General features: G+C 40.6%; 1 protein-coding gene across 1 annotated transcript; it reads left to right on the forward strand.

The window, feature by feature from the left end:
- Nucleotides 1-303: 303 nt before the first annotated feature.
- On the forward strand, nt 304-4,098 carry LOC107627024 (putative disease resistance protein At3g14460). Its single transcript, XM_016329903.1, has 6 exons — nt 304-334; nt 1,004-1,512; nt 1,720-1,918; nt 2,379-3,208; nt 3,321-3,751; nt 4,065-4,098. Exons 1-6 carry the CDS (start codon nt 304-306, stop codon nt 4,096-4,098), a joined length of 2,034 nt encoding a protein of 677 aa, XP_016185389.1.
- Nucleotides 4,099-18,610: the final 14,512 nt, after the last annotated feature.

Here is an 18,610-nt window from a genome sequence, read left to right on the forward strand (position 1 = left end):
ATGATGGTATCATCCATGTGCATGTTATGTTGCTTAAAATTATTTAAAATACGCTCAATTTCATGCAGTTGTTCCATGACAGATCTACCATCAATCATCTTATAATTATTAAAGCGAGTGACAAGAAATTTCTTACTTGTTGCGTCCTCGGCCATATATTTTGCCTCTAATTTGTCACATAGTTCTTTTGCGCTCCCAACATTTTGGTAGACATCAAACAGTGCATCAGCCATGCCATTGAGTATGTGCCCGGTGCATATATAGTCATCGTTGTCCTATTTTTGCCTGGCTCGTGTTTCTGCAATGGTCTCCCCTTCAACTTCTGGTGGTCTTGGTATGGTAAGAACATATGCCACTTTTAGTGTTGTGAGAAGGAAGTGCATTTTCTTTTGTCATCGTATGAAATTTCCACCCTCAAATCTTTCTAACTTGACAAAATTCGACATCATCTCCTTAATTGATGCAGCGGCCATTTTTGTTTTATTGGTGAATAATTAAGCCTAAAGATTGTGAGTTATGAGAAAAGGAGATAGTGAATCAAATAGCGCAATTCTTCAAAGCGTGTGTTACACACATTTTTCTTTAGGCTTAATTCGCCCCCACCAATATACAATGGTGTGCAAAATGGGTTACTGGCGAATTTCTTGTAGGATACGATGAAGAACACTTGACTTGTTTATGCACTCACACAGTCAAGCCTTACGATATATGATAATTTACAAAATAATATTTTCTATTCTTTTTTAGCGCATAAAGAAAGTATTGAGATGGATTCTTCAGCAATAATGAAATGAGGGAAATTTATAGAAACAGAGTACATGCAACATGCAGCTACATACTCAATAGACACAACTTTTCAAATAGTTACAACCTTTTAGCAGACATAACTATTCAAATAGTTGCAACCTTTTAACAGGTATAACTTTTGAATAAGTCACAACTCTATGAAGAGATGTAACTCTTCAAAATAGCTTTTTACATATTTTGAAAATATATCTCACAGGTTCCTTATTACGTACAATAAACTATGATGAAAGGGATTGGGATAGTGTATTGAAAAGTGAACTACGGGAAGTTTTTGAAGATCAAAATGACGAGATTATTCCTGCATTAAGAATTAGCTATCATTATCTTCCTTCAAATCTAAAGCGATGCTTTGTTTATTGTTCTTTGTTTCCAAAAGATTATGAATTTGATAAAGGTGAGCTGGTCTTGCTATGGATGGCAGAGGAACTTTTACAGCCAAAAGGAAAAAAGTCTTTGGAAGAACTTGGTTGTGAATATTTCGATCAATTGGTTGCAAGGTCCTTTTTTCAGTCCTCTAGTACTGATAACAGCTTCTATGTGATTCATGATATCATGCATGATTTGGCAACAATTTATGCTGGAGAATTCTATTTTAGAGCTAAAAAACTTGAGAAAAATAACAGGATCAGCAATAAAACTCGTCATTTATTGCATAACTCAAGAGGAAACTATCCCTGCTCGCAACTTGTTGTAGCTTGTGGTAGGGTAAAGGATGTGAGGACATTTATTGAAATAAATTTGAATGATGATGATCATCCTTTCAATATGGAAAACGCTCCTCATATCTTTTCATCACAGCTGAAGTGCTTAAGAATTTTGTCATTTAATACATTTCCTCTTTATTCATTACCCAATTCAATAGGTAAATTGATTCATCTGCGTTATTTGGATCTCTTGTATACATGTATACAGACATTGCCTGAGGAATTGTGTACTTTGTACAATCTCCAAACATTAAAGTTGAATAAATGTCGTTGGCTAATGAAGCTACCCAACAATATGCAAGATCTTGTAAATTTACGTCATATTGATATTGAAGGAGCTGGTCTTGAAGAGATGCCAAAAGGAATAAGCAAAATGAGGGATTTGCAGTTTTTAAGGGCTTGTTTGGGTGAGCTTTTAAGAAAAGATTTTTTTTTCGAGTTATCTTTTTTTAAAAGATCTTATAGAGAAGTAAAAGTAATTTTATGTTTGGATATCTCATGTAAAAAAGTCTTTTTATCTATCTATTATGTTTGTGTATAACAATATAAAAGTACTTTTTTGTTTATTTATTACATGAAAAACATCTTGTTTTAAGGAAAAAAGATCTTTTAAAAAAAAGATGTAAATTATAGCTTCTCAAAAAAGATCTTTTTTTGATTTTACTAGTGCTTTTATTTTTACTACTAGAAATTTGCCAAACACGTTAAAAAATAAAAAAAAATCTTTTTTTGGATTTTTTTAACAAAATAATGGCACCCAAACATGCACTAAGTGACTTTGTTGTCGGCAAACTTGCAGAGAATAATGGAATAAAGAATTGGGAGCTCTTGCAAATATTCACGAGATGCTTCGCATTTGCCCATTAGAGAATGTCATTGATGGTGATCAAGCTTTGGAGGCAAGAATGGCTGAGAAGAAGAACATTAGGAGTCTATATTTGACTTGGTCATCGGACAACGATACGGCTGATTCTCAAGATATAATCAACAATCTAAGGCCTCACACAAACTTGAGAGAGCTATCAATCAATGAGTACATGGGTCAAACATTTCCAAATTGGTTAGGACATTCTTCCTTCAGAAATATGACCAAAATCTACTTGAAATGCTGCAGCAATTGTTTTGAGCTTCCTTCTGTTGGACAGCTACCCTCTTTGAAGCACTTGCAGCTTAACGAGTTTAACAAATTAACGCGCGTCGGTGCCAAGTTTAACAAAGATGATGAATCTTCTTTTTGCGGGACACCCTTTCCAATGCTTAAAACTCTGTGTTTTTCTGATATGTATTGTTGGGAGGAGTGGCTTTCAGTTTCATCTGAGTTTGAGTTGGATGCTTTTCCTTGGCTTAGGGTGCTTACAATGCGAAATTGTCCTTTGTTAAGGGGAGATTTACCCAGCCAACTACCTGCTTTGAAAAGCATTCGCATTAGTCAATGTGCTCAACTTGCTTTTACTCTCCCAAGAGTAGATGCAATGCTCAAGTTATCTGTTGAAGGACCCCACCAAGTGGAGGCCGTCTTTGAGGCCATTGCTCGCAACCAACTAAACTGTCTACAATCTTTAAGAATCTCAAGATGTTATTCGTCCATATCATTTCCTGGAGCATGTTTGCCTTTTTCATTGCAAAACTTGGAAATTCTCGGTTGCCCATATCTAGAGTTCCCAATGTCGCAGAAGCTGCGTGAGTCATTACAGTCGGTATCAATATTTGACAGTTGTTTTTCACTCGTGTCCTTCCCTTTGGCAAGCTTTCCAAATCTCACTGCACTCAGAATTTCATCCTGTAATTAAAAATATGAGGTCTCTGGAGGAATCATATCCTACTGCTGCTTCAACTTCAAGTCTCTGCTCTTTAAGCATCAACAGCTGTCCTAGTCTTGTGTCTTTTGAGATGGTTGCACCCCATCTAGAGGATCTCTTCCTAAGCGATTGCTCAGAAATTGAGTCATTTCCTGAAGGGGGTTTGCCACCAAACCTGAGAATGCTTGACATCCGAAGTTGCAAGAAGCTGGTCACGTACCTAGCATCCATGGACTTGCGTAATCACTATCTTACACATCTTGACATTGAACATCCTTATGATAACATCAATTCCTTCCCCATGGACGGTTGCCTGCCGTCCTCCCTTGAGACTCTCTATTTGCGATGCTTTCCAAGTCTAGAAATCTCAGACTGTGTTCACACCCTGGGTCAAGCTGTCCGACCCGGGATGGTTAGCGGCAAAGCGACCGACCTTCTCAGGTCAGATCATCCGACCTCTTCTCAAAGAGCTCGGCCAAATTACCAGAAAAGCCCAATAAAGGGCCCAAATAGAGAAACACGATCCAAATCCAAAGACAGTCCAAGCCTACTGGGATAAGGGCGGTTCCCTTGAAGATAAGCTGACCTCAACTCAAAAAGATAAGATAAGATAAGATAACTAACTTATCTTATCTAAAAGGTCACTCTACAACCACTATAAATACACTGGAGCACCCAGGTATAACTCATACTCTGATTCTACTAAAAACCTGCTTAATACCCTTGCTAAGTTAAGCATCGGAGTCCCTTGCAGGTACCCCCACCCTCCGGTGGTGAAGGATCAGTAGTGCAGCCAAGCTCAATAAGTCGGACACGACAGCTCCGGCCTCCTCTTACAACCGGACACGTCATCTCCGATCAGCATAAAAGATCTCGTCCGAGATCGACCTACAGTTTCAGATAACCCTCGAAACATTGGCGCCGTTGCTGGGGAACCTGGAAGTCATCCCATCACCATGGCGGACGACCATGACAATGACCACGATTCAGATCTAGAGGATAGAACACCACACAAAAACGCAGACACTACGCCGAAAGATACTCCGGAATCTAACGGAGACAAAAACTCATCAAATCCGGGAGTAATAGAAGCACTTCAAGATCGTTTAAAGCAACTTGAAAAAGAAAGCCAGCATCAATGAGAAGTTGGCAAGGATCTACAAAGAGAGCTAAGACGACGTCGCGAATTAAAAGATAAACTCCTACAACTCGACGCTGATCTCAAAGCAAAAGCTACCCGGACCACCCCTGAGGACAATTCACGCAAAGATCAAGATCCATTCACTAGGAAAATCATGAAAACTAAAATTCCTAAGGACTTCAAGCTCCCGGATATGACTTTGTATAATGGCACTACAGATCCCAACCATCATCTCAGCAACTTCAGAAGCAGAATGTACCTCACTGACGCCTCAGACGCCGTTCGCTGCAAAGCTTTTCCCACGACTCTCACGAAGACAGCAATCAGATGGTTCGACAACCTACCTCCAAAGTCCATCTTAAGCTTTGATGACCTAGCCAAAAAATTCCTGGCCAGATTCTCCATCCAAAAAGACAAGGCTAAGCACGCCCCCAGTCTACTAGGAATCAAGCAAGGAGTTCGGGAAAGTCTTCGCAAGTACATGAAAAGATTCAACAAAATATGCCTAGATATACAAAGCTTGCCAACAGAGGCCGCCATCATGGGCCTCATCAATGGCCTACGAGAGGGACCTTTTAGCCAATCTATATCAAAGAAATATCCCACATCTCTAGATGAAGTGCAAGAGCGAGCGGAGAAATACATCAACATGGAAGAAAACTCTCGGTTAGGAGAAATCTCAAAGTCCGGATTTCCCTACCGAGACAAAGTTAAAGAGTCCAAAAAGAAGGAAGATTGACAAGGGGAGAAAATAAAAAAGTATCATAATTATACTCCACTTAGAGTATCGCTGGTAGATGTCTACAAAGAAGTCTGCCATACGGAGAAAATACCCCCAGCTCGACCCCTCAAAGGCAAAAGAGGAGGGGGAAACCGAAACGAGTATTGTGAATACCATCGTGTCCATGGACATTCCACCAACGAATGCTTCGATCTAAAAAATATCATAGAAAAGTTAATGAGAGAAGGAAAACTAGATCGGTATTTGGCCACCCGAGACGATGAGCAAAGAAAAAGGAGAAGGGACGAGGAGGTCGGACAAACCGAGCGATCACCTCGTACGCCAGAAAGACATGTTCATATGATACACGGAGGATTTGCAGGAGGAGGAATCTCCAAGTCATCCCGCAAAAGACATCTTAAAGAAGTATATCATGTCGAAGGAAAGGAGGAAGCACCCGGCATTCCTGCAATTACGTTCACCAAGGAAGACGCGTCCAGTATCATCCCAGGACACGACGATCCCATGGTCATCACCATCATACTGGCAAACGCCAATCTCCACCGCACACTAATAGACCAAGGGAGCTCCGCCGACATCTTATTTAAAACTGCCTTCGACAAGCTCGGCTTAGAAGAAAAAGAGCTTAGAGCATACCCAAACAGCCTGTTCGGACTGGGAGATACCCCAGTACAACCCCTGGGATACGTGTCACTACATACAACTTTCGGAAAAGGAAACCAATCCAGAACACTTAAAATAGACTACATCGTGGTCGACGTAAGTTCAGCCTACAATGCCTTAATAGGTCGGACAACACTAAATCAACTCGGTGCAATAGTCTCAACTCCACATCTATGCATGAAATTTCCAACCACAGAAGGGATAGCTACGATAAAAGCAGATCAAAAGATGGCACGCCGCTGCTACAACGAAAGTCTAAATCTCAAAGGCAGAGGAGAAGAATTCCATACAATTGAGCTTGGTGGAGTTCAGAGACGAGAAGAACTACGACCACAGCCCGAAGGTGAAGTAGAGAAAGTTTAGATCGGAGACACCTCGGACAAAACAACTAATATTGGCACGATCCTAAAAGGAGACGCAAAAGAATTACTAGTACAGTTCTTACGAGATAATGTCGATCTCTTCGCATGGAAAGCTGCAGACATGCCAGGCATAGACCCCAAACTAATGTGTCACAAGTTGGCGGTCTATCTAGGATCTCGGCCGGTATAGCAGAGACGAAGAAAACTTGGGACAGAACAATCCCAAGTTGTGGAAGAACAGGTACAAGCACTACTGGAGGCAGGATTCATAAGAGAAGTCAAGTACCCACTATGGCTAGCTAACGTCGTCTTGGTGAAAAAATCAAATGGGAAGTGGCGAATGTGCACCGACTACACCGATCTCAACAAAGCCTGCCCAAAAGATCCTTACCCACTCCTAAGTATCGACGCTCTGGTAGATGCCTCATCCGGATATAAATACCTCTCGTTTATGGATGCATATTCCGGATACAATCAAATCCCTATGTATCCACCAGATCAAGAAAAGACCATGTTTTTAACACCAAAAGCAAATTACTGCTACATTGTGATGCCTTTCGGTCTCAAGAATACGGGAGCTACTTATCAAAGGCTAATGAATAAAGTCTTTTCAGATCATATTGGAAAAATCATGGAAGTCTACGTGGACGACATGTTAATAAAGACACAAAGTGAAGAGACATTATTGTCCGACCTGGCCCAAGTGTTCGACACTATAAGGAAGCATAACATGCGACTCAATCCTGCAAAATGCACCTTTGCAGTAGAAGCAGGCAAATTCTTAGGTTTCATGCTCACACAAAGAGGAATTGAGGCAAATCCGGACAAATTCCAGGCCATACTCAACATAAAGAGCCCAACTTGTGTCAGAGAGGTACACCAACTCAACGGGAGATTGGCAGCCTTATCCAGATTCTTAGCAGGATCAGCGATAAGATCTCTCCCCTTCTATGCCACTTTAAGGAAAGGAAAGAAGTTCGAATAGACAATGGAGTGCGCGCAAGCCTTCCAGGATTTCAAAAGTTTCCTGGGATGACCACCTATCTAACTCGACCACGAGAGGAAGAGCCACTCGTATTATACCTCGCGGTAGAAAGTCGGGCAGTAGCCTCGGCACTGGTTCGAGAGGACGACAAAGGGCAACAACCTATATACTTCATTAGTAAAGCGCTGCAAGGATCCGAGCTGAACTACCAAAAAATAGAAAAGTTTGCCTATGCTCTCATACTGACGTCTCGACAACTTCGCCCGTACTTCCAGGCTCATACCATTAAGGTTCAGACCAACCAACCCATAAGAAGGATATTGTAGAAAACGGATCTAGCAGGTAGAATTTTACAATGGGCAGTCGAGTTATCCGAGTTCGACCTCCAATATGAAGCTCAGACAGCCATCAAATCACAGTACTTAGCCGACTTCATTGCAGAATTCACAGACACCCTGAAAACCCCCACAGAATGGAATTTCTACGTGGACGGTTCCTCGAATAAGACTGGAAGCGGCGCAGGTGTGATAATAGAAAGCAACCAAGGAACCCAAGTTGAGCTCTCCCTCAAATTTGGGTTCCCGGCCTCAAACAACCAGGCGGAATATGAAGCGTTACTAGCTGGTTTGAAGCTAGCTAAGGAGGTGGGAGCTCAAAAACTCAACATCTTCAGCGATTCACAAGTAGTCACCTCACAAATAACAGGAAGCTACTAAGCCAAAAATCCCACCATGAAAAAATATTTGGATAAGACCAGGGAACAGCTCGGACAGCTCGGGGAATATAAGATCCACCACATACCCCACGAACAAAATGCCTGAGCTGACGCACTCTCAAAGTTAGCCAGCACCAAACCAGGGGGCAACAACAGAAGCCTCATCTAGGAAATGCTACAGAGCCCGTCAGTCTCGGAAGAGGAAAAAATCCTGGCCATAACATGTCAGGATCAAGGATGGATGACCCCCATAATTAGCTACCTCAAAACAGAAACACTCCTCACAGATGAAAAGGAGGCAAAGAAATTAAAATGGGAGGCACAATACTACACTATCATAGACAATACCCTATACAAAAGAGGGATTTCAATACCATTATTAAAATGTGTGCCGACCTCCAACACAAGGAAAGTTTTAGAGGAAGTACACAGTGGCATTTGTGGCAATCATCTTGGAGCACAAGCTCTCACCAAAAAAGTACTCCGGGCGGGGTTTTATTGAACAACTCTACAAAAGGAAGCTACAGAGTTTGTAAAGACATGTCCACCATGCCAGAAACATTCCAACTTCCACATCGCCCCGCCGGAAGAGCTCATCAGCGTAACTTCACCTTGGCCATTTGCAAAATGGGGACTTGATCTTCTCGGACCCTTTTTCCAGGGATCGGTGCAAGTTAAATTCCTCATAGTAGGGGTAGACTATTTCACAAAATGGATCGAGGCAGAGCCCCTAGCCAACGCCACTGCTCAAAGAAGCCGGAAATTCCTATATAGAAATATTGTCACAAGGTTCGGGGTTTCATACTCCATCACCACAGACAATGGCACTAAATTCACAGATGCAGGCTTCAGAAAATTAGTAGCCGACTTGAATATAAAACACCAGTTCACTTCCGTAGAACATCCCCAAGCTAATGGACAAGCCGAAGCTGCCAACAAGGTCATATTGGCTGGACTAAAACGAAGATTACAGGACGCAAAGGGAGCTTGGGCCGAAGAACTTCCACAAGTCCTATGGGCATATCGAACAATGCCACATTCCACCACAAAGGAGTCACCCTTCCGATTAGCATACGGAACGGAGGCTATGATCCCAGTAGAGATCGAGGAAGGGTCGCCTAGAGTAGTCCATTACAATGAAGAAGCCAACTCCCAACTTCGAAGGGAAGAGCTCGACCTACTTCCTGAAATCCAAGAAAGAGCTCGGATCAGGGAAGAAGTACTAAAACGACGAATGGCTTCCAAATATAATCAAAAGGTAGTGCCAAGTGGTTTCGCTGAGAATGATCTCATTCTAATCCGAAATGATATAGAAACAACTCGACCCGGAGAAGGAAAGTTGGCAGCAAACTGGAAAGGACCCTACCGAGTTGTAGAGGTACTTGGGAAGGGCTACTACAGACTATCCGAACTCGACGGGCGAGAGCTTCCCAGATCGTGGTACGCCTGCAACCTAAGAAGGTACTATAGCTAAAGAAGGTAAAAGATCTCATCATAGGAAGCACTCTTTTTCCTGAAAAGGTTTTTTAATGAGGCACCATGATGAGATCCAGAAAATATCTGCTTCAAAAGGATAAAAAATATATATGTACATATTTTCATTTTCTTTTAAATAAAATATATGAGACAATTCTACAAGTTTTCGAGACGCATTAATCTGAACATTCATCGTCCGATTATAAAGCAACTGATCGGCAGAAAGTGAAAAACGAATTCACTGCACGATCACGATAAAAGACCAACAGAGATGAAAACCAGATTCATCTAAAGGTCGACTAAACGAGGAAGTTAAACCACCTTCTACAAATCGGCAAAGATGAAAACAGAATAATGCAAGAAGTTATCGAAAGTGATCCAGAGAAAGGACCTGACGAGGTCTTGATGGATTGCTAAATAATAACTTAAAAAAGACTGGTCGACGTTAAGAAGTCGGACCAAGTCAAACTAAGTTATAAGTAAACCCTGGAAAGAGGTCTGGCCAACCCTATAAAAGAGGATTACTTTAACTTAGAAGGGCTCGACGCGACGAAGTTGGCCCAAAAATATAAAAGTTATAAAAGTAATCCCTGAAAGAGACCTGAACAAGGTCCAAGAAAGAGGATTACAAAAATAACTTAGAAGGGCCCGACGTGACGAAGTCGGCCCAAAACATAAAAGTTATAAAAGTAATCCCTGAAAGAGACCTGAACAAGGTCCAAGAAAGAGGATTACAAAAATAACTTAGAAGGGCCCGACGTGACGAAGTTGGCCCAAAACATAAAAGTTATAAAAGTAATCCTTGAAAGAGACCTGAACAAGGTCCAAGAAAGAGGATTACAAAAATAACTTAGAAGGGCCCGACGTGACGAAGTCGGCCCAAAACATAAAAGTTATAGAAGTAATCCCTGAAAGAGACCTGAACAAGGTCCAAGAAAGAGGATTACAAAAATATCTTGACCCGACATGACGAAGTCGACCCACATTGAAGTGCGAAAACTACGCTTGGCAGAGACCTCACAAAGGTCCATACAAAACAGGATTTTCTTTTTATCCTTTTGGTCGCCTCAAAAGGAGTCAAAGCCACAAGCACAAAGGAGGTCAAACAGCAAAGCTCCGAGATTCTTAAAACCCAGAAAGATACCAAGTCAAGTGCAAATAAGCATGAAAATACAAAAGTTTTAACAAGCTTCAGAGGCCGCCAAAGTCTGCCCCAAAGGCTTGGAAACTACCTTTGTTTTTCGAAATAAAAGTTGCTAAACAAGCAACTAAAAAGTTACAACAGTTAGCAAAATAAAAGTTACAAAATAAAGAGTTTAAAAGCCCACAAGCCGAGCTGTCTACACAATCAAGAGAAAAAACAGCTAAACATCAGAAGCCTTCTTAGTAGCATCAGTACGGGGTAAAGGAGGGCGAGCCTGAATAGGCACAACATCCACAGTCCCATAATCTCGATTCAGGATTTGATAGTCTGGATCGGATACGGGATGATCGACCTCAACTGGAGAAACTGTAAGAGTTGACACTTTGGCAGCAGGCGCAGGAGGAGGCTCGACATCATCATCATCTTGGTCGTCAGGGACAATATTACCATCCCTCACAACATTGTCCAGGCTGAAGAGAGCAAGGTCGACTTCAGGAGCAAGAACCTGAACCTGCTCCTTCAGGTTCTCATAAGCAGCATTTACGCTGCCTACAAGGTGATCCTGGAGTTCGGAATAGTCAACTCGGACCGACGCTAACTCCTCCCTAAGATGCATCACTTCCCGATAAGTGGTGACGTAGCTGTCTTTATGCCTCAATGCCGTATCCTCGGCCAATTTCAAAGAAGCCGCCAAAGCAAGGGAGCTAGCCTTCTCATTCTTCAGCTCATTCTCCAGTTTGGGCACTTTCACCTCAAGTTCCTCCTTCAAACTCTTCATCCGATCAAACTCTTGTTTAGCCTCCTCCATGAAGGCTTTGGTGGCATGGAGAGGAAGATTTTGAGCAGTTCGGTACAAGGCAGCTCCCATATGTGCCATTTTTACACTACTCCGAGTTATAAAGTCCAAATGGCGAAGGAGTGATACATCATCCATGGGGAGGGCAGCGTAGGGACCGATCTGCTGATCTACGAACTCGACCGCATCGAAATCAGGGGCATCAAGGTTGAAAGGCTCTATTGTCTTCTGCTTCTTGTTGGGAGGAGCACCAGAAGTGGCAACAGAGGCTGGGGGAGGATCAACCAAACGAACCCGGGGAGTCGGGATTACCTTCCTCGTCCCAGGAGAGCTCGGCACGGCCGGCTTCGACTGAGATTGGGATGATCCCTCCCCGGCCGCCCTGGCCGAGACGTTTTGGGCCGCGGTAGCTTTCCTTGCCCGTTTGAAGGCCTTCATGGATTTGTTATTCTTAATCATCTCTGCAAGCAAACACAACAGTAAGGAATCAAGTCACAAATCGGAAAAGAATTTACATAGGAACAGAACAAATAGAGGAAAATCAAAAATATAAACTACCCAGCTCAGTTTGGAGGAGAGAGGGATTGGTTAAAAATTTCTTTGTGTCGAGATGAGGAGGCTGACCCCAGTACTCTTCCAAGACAGTCACAAAAGCTTGCTCAGCCTCATCCAACATTTCTCATGTATATCTAGATACTCTCACATCTTTTTGCCATTCCAAAGGAAAGGCGGGCTCGTTATTTTCATCCAGAAAAAAGGGCCAAGCTCCTTCAACAGCTCGGACCTTAAAAAAGTAATTTTTAAAATCACGAAAGGATTCATCAAATATGGGGAAGACCTTCTTTCCCTGGGAAGCTCGGAAAGAAACCCAAGCTGCTTTCTTCTTTACTACCCCAGGCTTCGTCAAAACAAAGAGATAGAAGAATAGAGATTGCGAAGCAGGAATACCGAATCCATCACACAACAATTGAAAGATTTTTATGAAACCCCAGGAATTGGGGTGAAGTTGGGAAGGAGCAACATTACAGGACCATAACAGGTTGGTTTCAAATCAGTAAAAGGAAGGGTGATACTCATCTGACCAAAAAAGAAATCGTAAGCATAGAAAAAATGGCGATCTCCAGCAACCCGAGTAGAGAAACAAACTCTCTCTTCAGAAGTAGGAGGTACAAGTTCGTAATTGTTTTCCTCACCAACACTACTACAAACCCTATGAAACTGCCTAAGCTGCTGACAAAACTTGGAATCAACCAAAGAAACACACAAAAGAACCATTGAATCCACTAATGAGAGAACTTTTGCGTGGTCTAGAAATTTGCGGATAAATCCTCGTTGCAAGTATAGCTTCTAAACCAACAAAAGTCCTTTCATACAAACGTGTTGGGTGTCATAAGTAACAAACCCCTTTGAAATTGATAACCGAGTATTTAAACCTCGAGTCGTCTTTTCAAGAAATTGCAGGGAGGTATGTTCTTATTATTGGTTATGAGTTGTAAATTGGGGTTTATTAGGAGGTAAGGCGGGAATATATTAAATGACAAGTAAAATAAAATAATAACAATAAAATCTCTTGGCAAGGTATGGAGAACTGGAAGTCCTATCCTTATCAATTGCGATGAGAATTGGGTTTTAATCCCACTTTGTTAACCTCTAACTATGAAGGTAAATCAAGTGGATTAATTAGCTTAATCCTCAGGTCCTAGTCAATTCCTATGGAAAGACTAGAGTTATTGGAGCAACTCTCAATTTCAACCACTGCTTTATTTGACAGCTCAAGCGTTACCAATAAATCAACCAAAGCCAAAAGGAAAAAATCTAAATTATTTAAATAAAGGAAAGCAATCATAGATCTAAAAATACCTCAAATTAGCACTAATAAAGACATCAAATGTAACATGGAAGAGTTCATAAATTAAATTAGAAAAATAAATAAAAGAAACATTGAACCTGTGATCGCAAAAGATGAAATAATCATGAAGTGAAAAGAATCCTAATTCTAAATCCTAAGAGAGAGGAGAGAACCTCTCTCTTTAAAAACTACATCTACTCCTAAAATTGTGAATATGAAAGCCTGATGATGAATGGATGCATTTCCCCACTTTATAGCCTCTAATCTGTATTTTCTGGGCCGCAAACTGGGTCAGAAATAGCCCAGAATTCGCTGGTTGCGAATTCAAATGCGCTGGTTTCCGTCACTGCGACGTGGCCGCATGGATCACGCGATCGCGTCGCCTAGCGTTAGGAGAACTATAGAATATTATATATCAAATCGAAGTCCCGGACGTTAGCATTCCAACGCAACTGAAACCGTGTCATTTGGACCTCTGTAGCTAAAGTTATAGCCGTTTGAGTGCGAAGAGGTCAGGTTGGACAGCTTAGCAGTTTCTCTAACTTCTTGTATTCCTTCCATTTTTGCATGCTTCCTTTCCATCCTCTGAGCCATTCCTGCCCTATAATCTCTGAAATCACTTAACACACATATCAAGGCATCTTATGGTAATAAGAGAGGATTAATATTAGCAATTATAAGTCCAAAGAAGCATGTTTTCAATCAAAGCACATAATTAGGAAGGTAAATGTAAAACCATGCAAATAGTATGAATAAGTGGGTAAAGAGTAGATAAAAATCACTCAATTGAGCACAAAATAAACCATAAAATAGTGGTTTATCAACCTCCCCACATTTAAACATTAGCATGTCCTCATGCTAAGCTCAAGAGAAGCTATAAAGAAATGAAGAGGAATGGTAGAATGCATGAAATGCAACCTATGAATGCAACTACATGCTAAATGCTTTTACTTACTTGGTTAAGAGTAAATAAGTTCTCCAAGAATAAATATGAACTGGATTTCACTAATTCAAATCATAAAAAATGAAGTACAAATAGACTTGTAGAAGAAAATAGCTCATGAAAGCAGGGAACAAGGAATTGAGCATCGAACCCTCACTGGTAGTGTATACACTCTAGTCACTCAAGTGTTTAAGGTTCGATTCTCTCAATTCTCTACTAACCTTGCTTTCTAAGGCTTGCTCTTCATCTAACAATCAACATAATTTTAATGCACAAATACACATATCAAGAGGTCTTTTAAGGGTTGTAATGGGGTTAGGGTTAAGGTAGGATTGTATTTGGCCAAGTGGACTAAAATCTGAATCCTTAATTAACTTAAACTTTCCACCTAACTTAAACAATCCATATAATCATAGTACAAAATCTAACTATCCATCAACCATGTTTTCCACATATTCATGCATTCTAATTTCAAGTACAATTCATATGCATTGTTTTCAACATTTACTTTGGGGCATTTTGTCCCCTTTTTCTTATTTGCTCTTTTTCCTCTTTTCTTTTTTTTTTTAATACATAATTTTTCTTTTTCTTTTATTTTTTTCAATGCATATGATTAAATTATTGGATGCATGAATCATGTCCTAAACATTTTTTTCACATTTTCAGAAAATTCTAACATACTCAATTCTCAAACCAATTGTTTCCAAATTCGCTTCCCTACACTTAATTTATGAGCACTCTCACTAGTCTAAGCTAACTAAGGATTCAAATTAAGGACATTATTATTTTCCGCTTAGAGTTAATGATGTGCTAAAGTAAGGAACAAAGGGGTATAATAGGCTCAAATTGGTTTGCAAAGGATAATGAAAGGTAAGGCCATATGGGTATGTAAGCTCAGTGAAACAAAGGCCTCAATCATGTAAGTGCATGCATACATTAAACCATGGAAATATAGAATTAAGCAAGACAAAGATCACAATTTTAGAGAGAAAAATACACACCAAAACAGAATATTGGTTGATAAAATGCAACCAATTTAAATAAGCTCAAAATCTCACTGGTTTTGTGTGTTCGAGCTCTAAACCATGTTCCAGTATAATATCTCTTCAAACAAGTGTAACATTAAATTTTATTCAAATTAGTGAAATGCTCTTAAAAGGTTTTTTTGAAAAAGAAAATATTACTTCAACCAAGTGGTAAAATATGCACAAAATTAAACAAATATGCAATCAAACATGCAAATGCAACAATGAACAAACAAATAAAATAAAAATTTTGGTGTTGAGTCAGGAAATAACTAACCCATGGAGATCGGTATCGACCTCCCCACACTTAAAGATTGCACCGTCCTCGGTGCATGCTGAGATTTGCAAGTGGATGGGTTGTTTCAACTGTTGCTTTTCTCTAAGGATTGTGCAGATGGACTTGTCTGTCTCCCCATGTAAAATGTCTTCCGCTTCCCTTCCGGGTGGCCATCCTGAAAGAAAAAGGGAGAAGAGTAACCCAGAAATAGAGATAAGAAAATAAAAGAAGTATGGGTGGGTTAATGCCAAATGATAAGGGTCTCATTTACATGGAAGCTTCAACATGTAAGTGAGAAAACAATAGAAGCCATGGCATGCCAGTGGTGCAAAATTTGCAACAATGGGGAAGAGAGTGGGTAATGAAAGACAATGTGAGTTCATGTCAATGCAAAAGGAATATCAGTATTATAAAAATTAGCATTGATTTAAATAATATTACCCAATCAGAATTAAACAAGTCACTAAGCACCAGGAAAATACCAGAAAAGATGTAACAGTTGAATAAGAATATTTGAACACCAATAATAACTTTAGAAAAATAAAATATGCAATGAATGAAAGTATGCAATTAAATTAAATAAAATAAAATGAAAGTGAAAAAGAATGAGAAGTAGAAAAAGAAAGTGAGAAAGGAGAGAGAAGGAAGAAATTAGGATTAGAAGAGAAAAGATAAGAAATTTGGCACTAATCTGGATAGGTTGTGCGACGTTGGCGACGCGATCGCGTGGGTGACGCGGTCGCGTGGTGCGCAATAAGGTCAGGTGACGCGGACGCGTGGGCACGCGATCGCGTGACTTGATTTGTGCTAGTGGCGCGAGTGCAGCCTCGCGGTCGCACAACTCTCTGTTCGAAACTCTTTTTACCAAAATTCTGGGTGACGCGATCGCGTGGTCGACGCGATTGCGTGAGTGGCCTTTCTTTTAAAAATGACGCGGACGCGTGGGGCACGCGTTCGCGTGGTAGGGCTTGGGCTTCCAGCACAAGTCCAGCCCAACTCCAGCTCAACTTTCTGCCATACACCCTTTTTACGCCGATTTCAGGTCACGCGGTCGCGTGGGTGACGCGGTCGCGTGGGAGGTCATTATTCCCATATGACGCGGTCGCGTGGGGTAATTTGTGCCATTGGCACGCCTCCAGCGCTGCTCCTGCGTAACTCTCTGTTCATATTAATATTGTCTCCCATCTCCTTGCGACGCGGACGCGTCGCGTGCTCGCTGTTTTTTTTTTTTTGATAATCTGAAAAAAAGATGCAGAATGCAGTGTTAATATGAATGTGATGCAAAACTCCAGGTTCAATATAATAAAATAAAATAAAACTCGAAAACAAATAAAACTAAATAAAAATGAAAAATGAACGATCATACCATGGTGGGTTGTCTCCCACCTAGCACTTTTAGTTAGAGTCCTTAAGTTGGACATTTGGTGAGTTTCCTGTTATGGTGGCTTGTGCTTGAATTCATCCAGGAATCTCCACCAATGTTTGTATCTCCAGTAACCTCCGGGATCCCAAACTAGGCGCAGAAAGCCTTCAAGTAAGTTAAAGCAAGTGACCAGGCCCCAATAGTGGTTATTGATAGAATGGATTCCGGGGTCCCAGATCTTGCTGTTGCACCCGTCTTCTTGATGATTATCATGATTCCATCCGGGTGGTTCAGCTTTAGAATTCTCACTGAAGCTTCCAAACAACTTCCTAGACCCATTCAATTGAGCTCTACACCAACCGTTGCGTTTAAACTTAAAGCTTCCAACCATAATGAACCTTGCAGGACAATTCTTACCACTGGTCATCTTTTTCTTACTCTTAATGCCACAAAGAGCTCTAAGTTGACCATCCGTCTCCAGTAGCCCATATTCAAGTGGGATTAGAAAGCTATGGGATATGAATTTTACACACTTGAATGTTGTGAAGGATGATGGCAACTTAGGGGGAGGTGTTTTTAATGAAATTGCAAGCTCCACTCCCTTGTGCTCTTCTCTGATAATTACCACCTCTTTGCGAGCTTCTTCAATTTCAACCTCTTCCTCTTGGTAGCTTTCTTCCAATTCAATCTTCTCTTCATTGCTTTCCAAGGGCATGGGAGGTTGTGCTTCTTCTTCTTGAATCTCCATCTCTTGATCAACCTCTTCCAAGTCTTCAACTATGATATGCCTTGGAGGTTGTACACCCTTCTCAGCATCAATTTCAAACGTCTTGGAAGGGGGTTCTATAACTGAACTTTCCCATGGAGGTTCTGCATCTCCTAAGTCTTCAACCAACTCTTCTTCTTGAACGATGACAGCTTCTTCTACTTGTTCAAGTATGAATTCATGCTCTGTCTTGTCCACTGGAGCCTCTAGTGTCTCCTTCCTGCTACGCTCTTCGTTAGACTGTTCACATGGGGCTGTGGCTGATCCTTGTGTATTTGAGCGCCTAGAAACCCATTGAATTACTACTTGCTCCAGTTGTCGAACGGTTGTTTGAAATTTATTTATTATTTCCTTTAGGCGAACCTCTGCTTCTCGGGTTGCCGGACTTGGATATGATACATAGGAAAGTGGTGGTGATTGGAAGTGATTGGATTGGAATTGGGGTGGTTCTATATATGGTTCATATGGCTCATAAGGTGGTTGGTATGGTGGTTGAGGGTTAGGGTCATATGGAGGTAAATGGCGGAAAGAGGCTTATGAGTATGGTGGTCCAAAGTCATGTTGAGGAAAGGGTTCATAGGCATATGGTGGTGGTTGTTGATAGTTCACTGGAGGTGGTTGTTGCCATGAGGGTTGATCAAATCCTTGTGGCTCCTCCCATCTTTGATTGTTCCAACCTTGATGCATGTTCTCATTGTAATTTCTTCTTCCTGCAACATAATTGTAACCAAACTCATAGCCAAAGGGGTGAGAGTTCATAATAGTAAATAAAAATTAAAAATGAAAATAAAAATAAATTTTAATTAAAAGGTTATTTAAATTTTGAATTTAAAAATTAAATTTTGAAAATTTTTAAATTTGAATTTTGAAATTTGATTTTTGAAATAAGATAAGATAAGATAAAAATTTTAAAAATAAAAATCTGAAATTTTTTTTTCGAAAAAATTAATTAAAAATATTTTTGAATTTAATGAAGAAAGAGAAAAATAATAAAATGACACCAAATTTCAAATTTTTAGATCAAAACGAAGAAAACAACTAAGAACAGCTTGA

The sequence above is a fragment of the Arachis ipaensis genome, chromosome B2 (assembly GCF_059453495.1).
Source record: "Arachis ipaensis isolate K30076 ecotype BB chromosome B2, ASM5945349v1, whole genome shotgun sequence".
Lineage (NCBI taxonomy): Eukaryota > Viridiplantae > Streptophyta > Magnoliopsida > Fabales > Fabaceae > Arachis > Arachis ipaensis.

Bases quoted from the DNA above. Each gene is read 5' to 3' on its own strand.
- LOC107627024 (XM_016329903.1), top strand. From the start codon at position 304: ATGGTCTCCCCTTCAACTTCTGGTGGTCTTG. The intron at 1,513-1,719 runs GTAAAGGATGTG...ACATGTATACAG, and splicing joins TTGTTGTAGCTTGTGGTAGG to ACATTGCCTGAGGAATTGTG. The intron at 3,209-3,320 runs GTATCAATATTT...AGGTCTCTGGAG, and splicing joins TGCGTGAGTCATTACAGTCG to GAATCATATCCTACTGCTGC.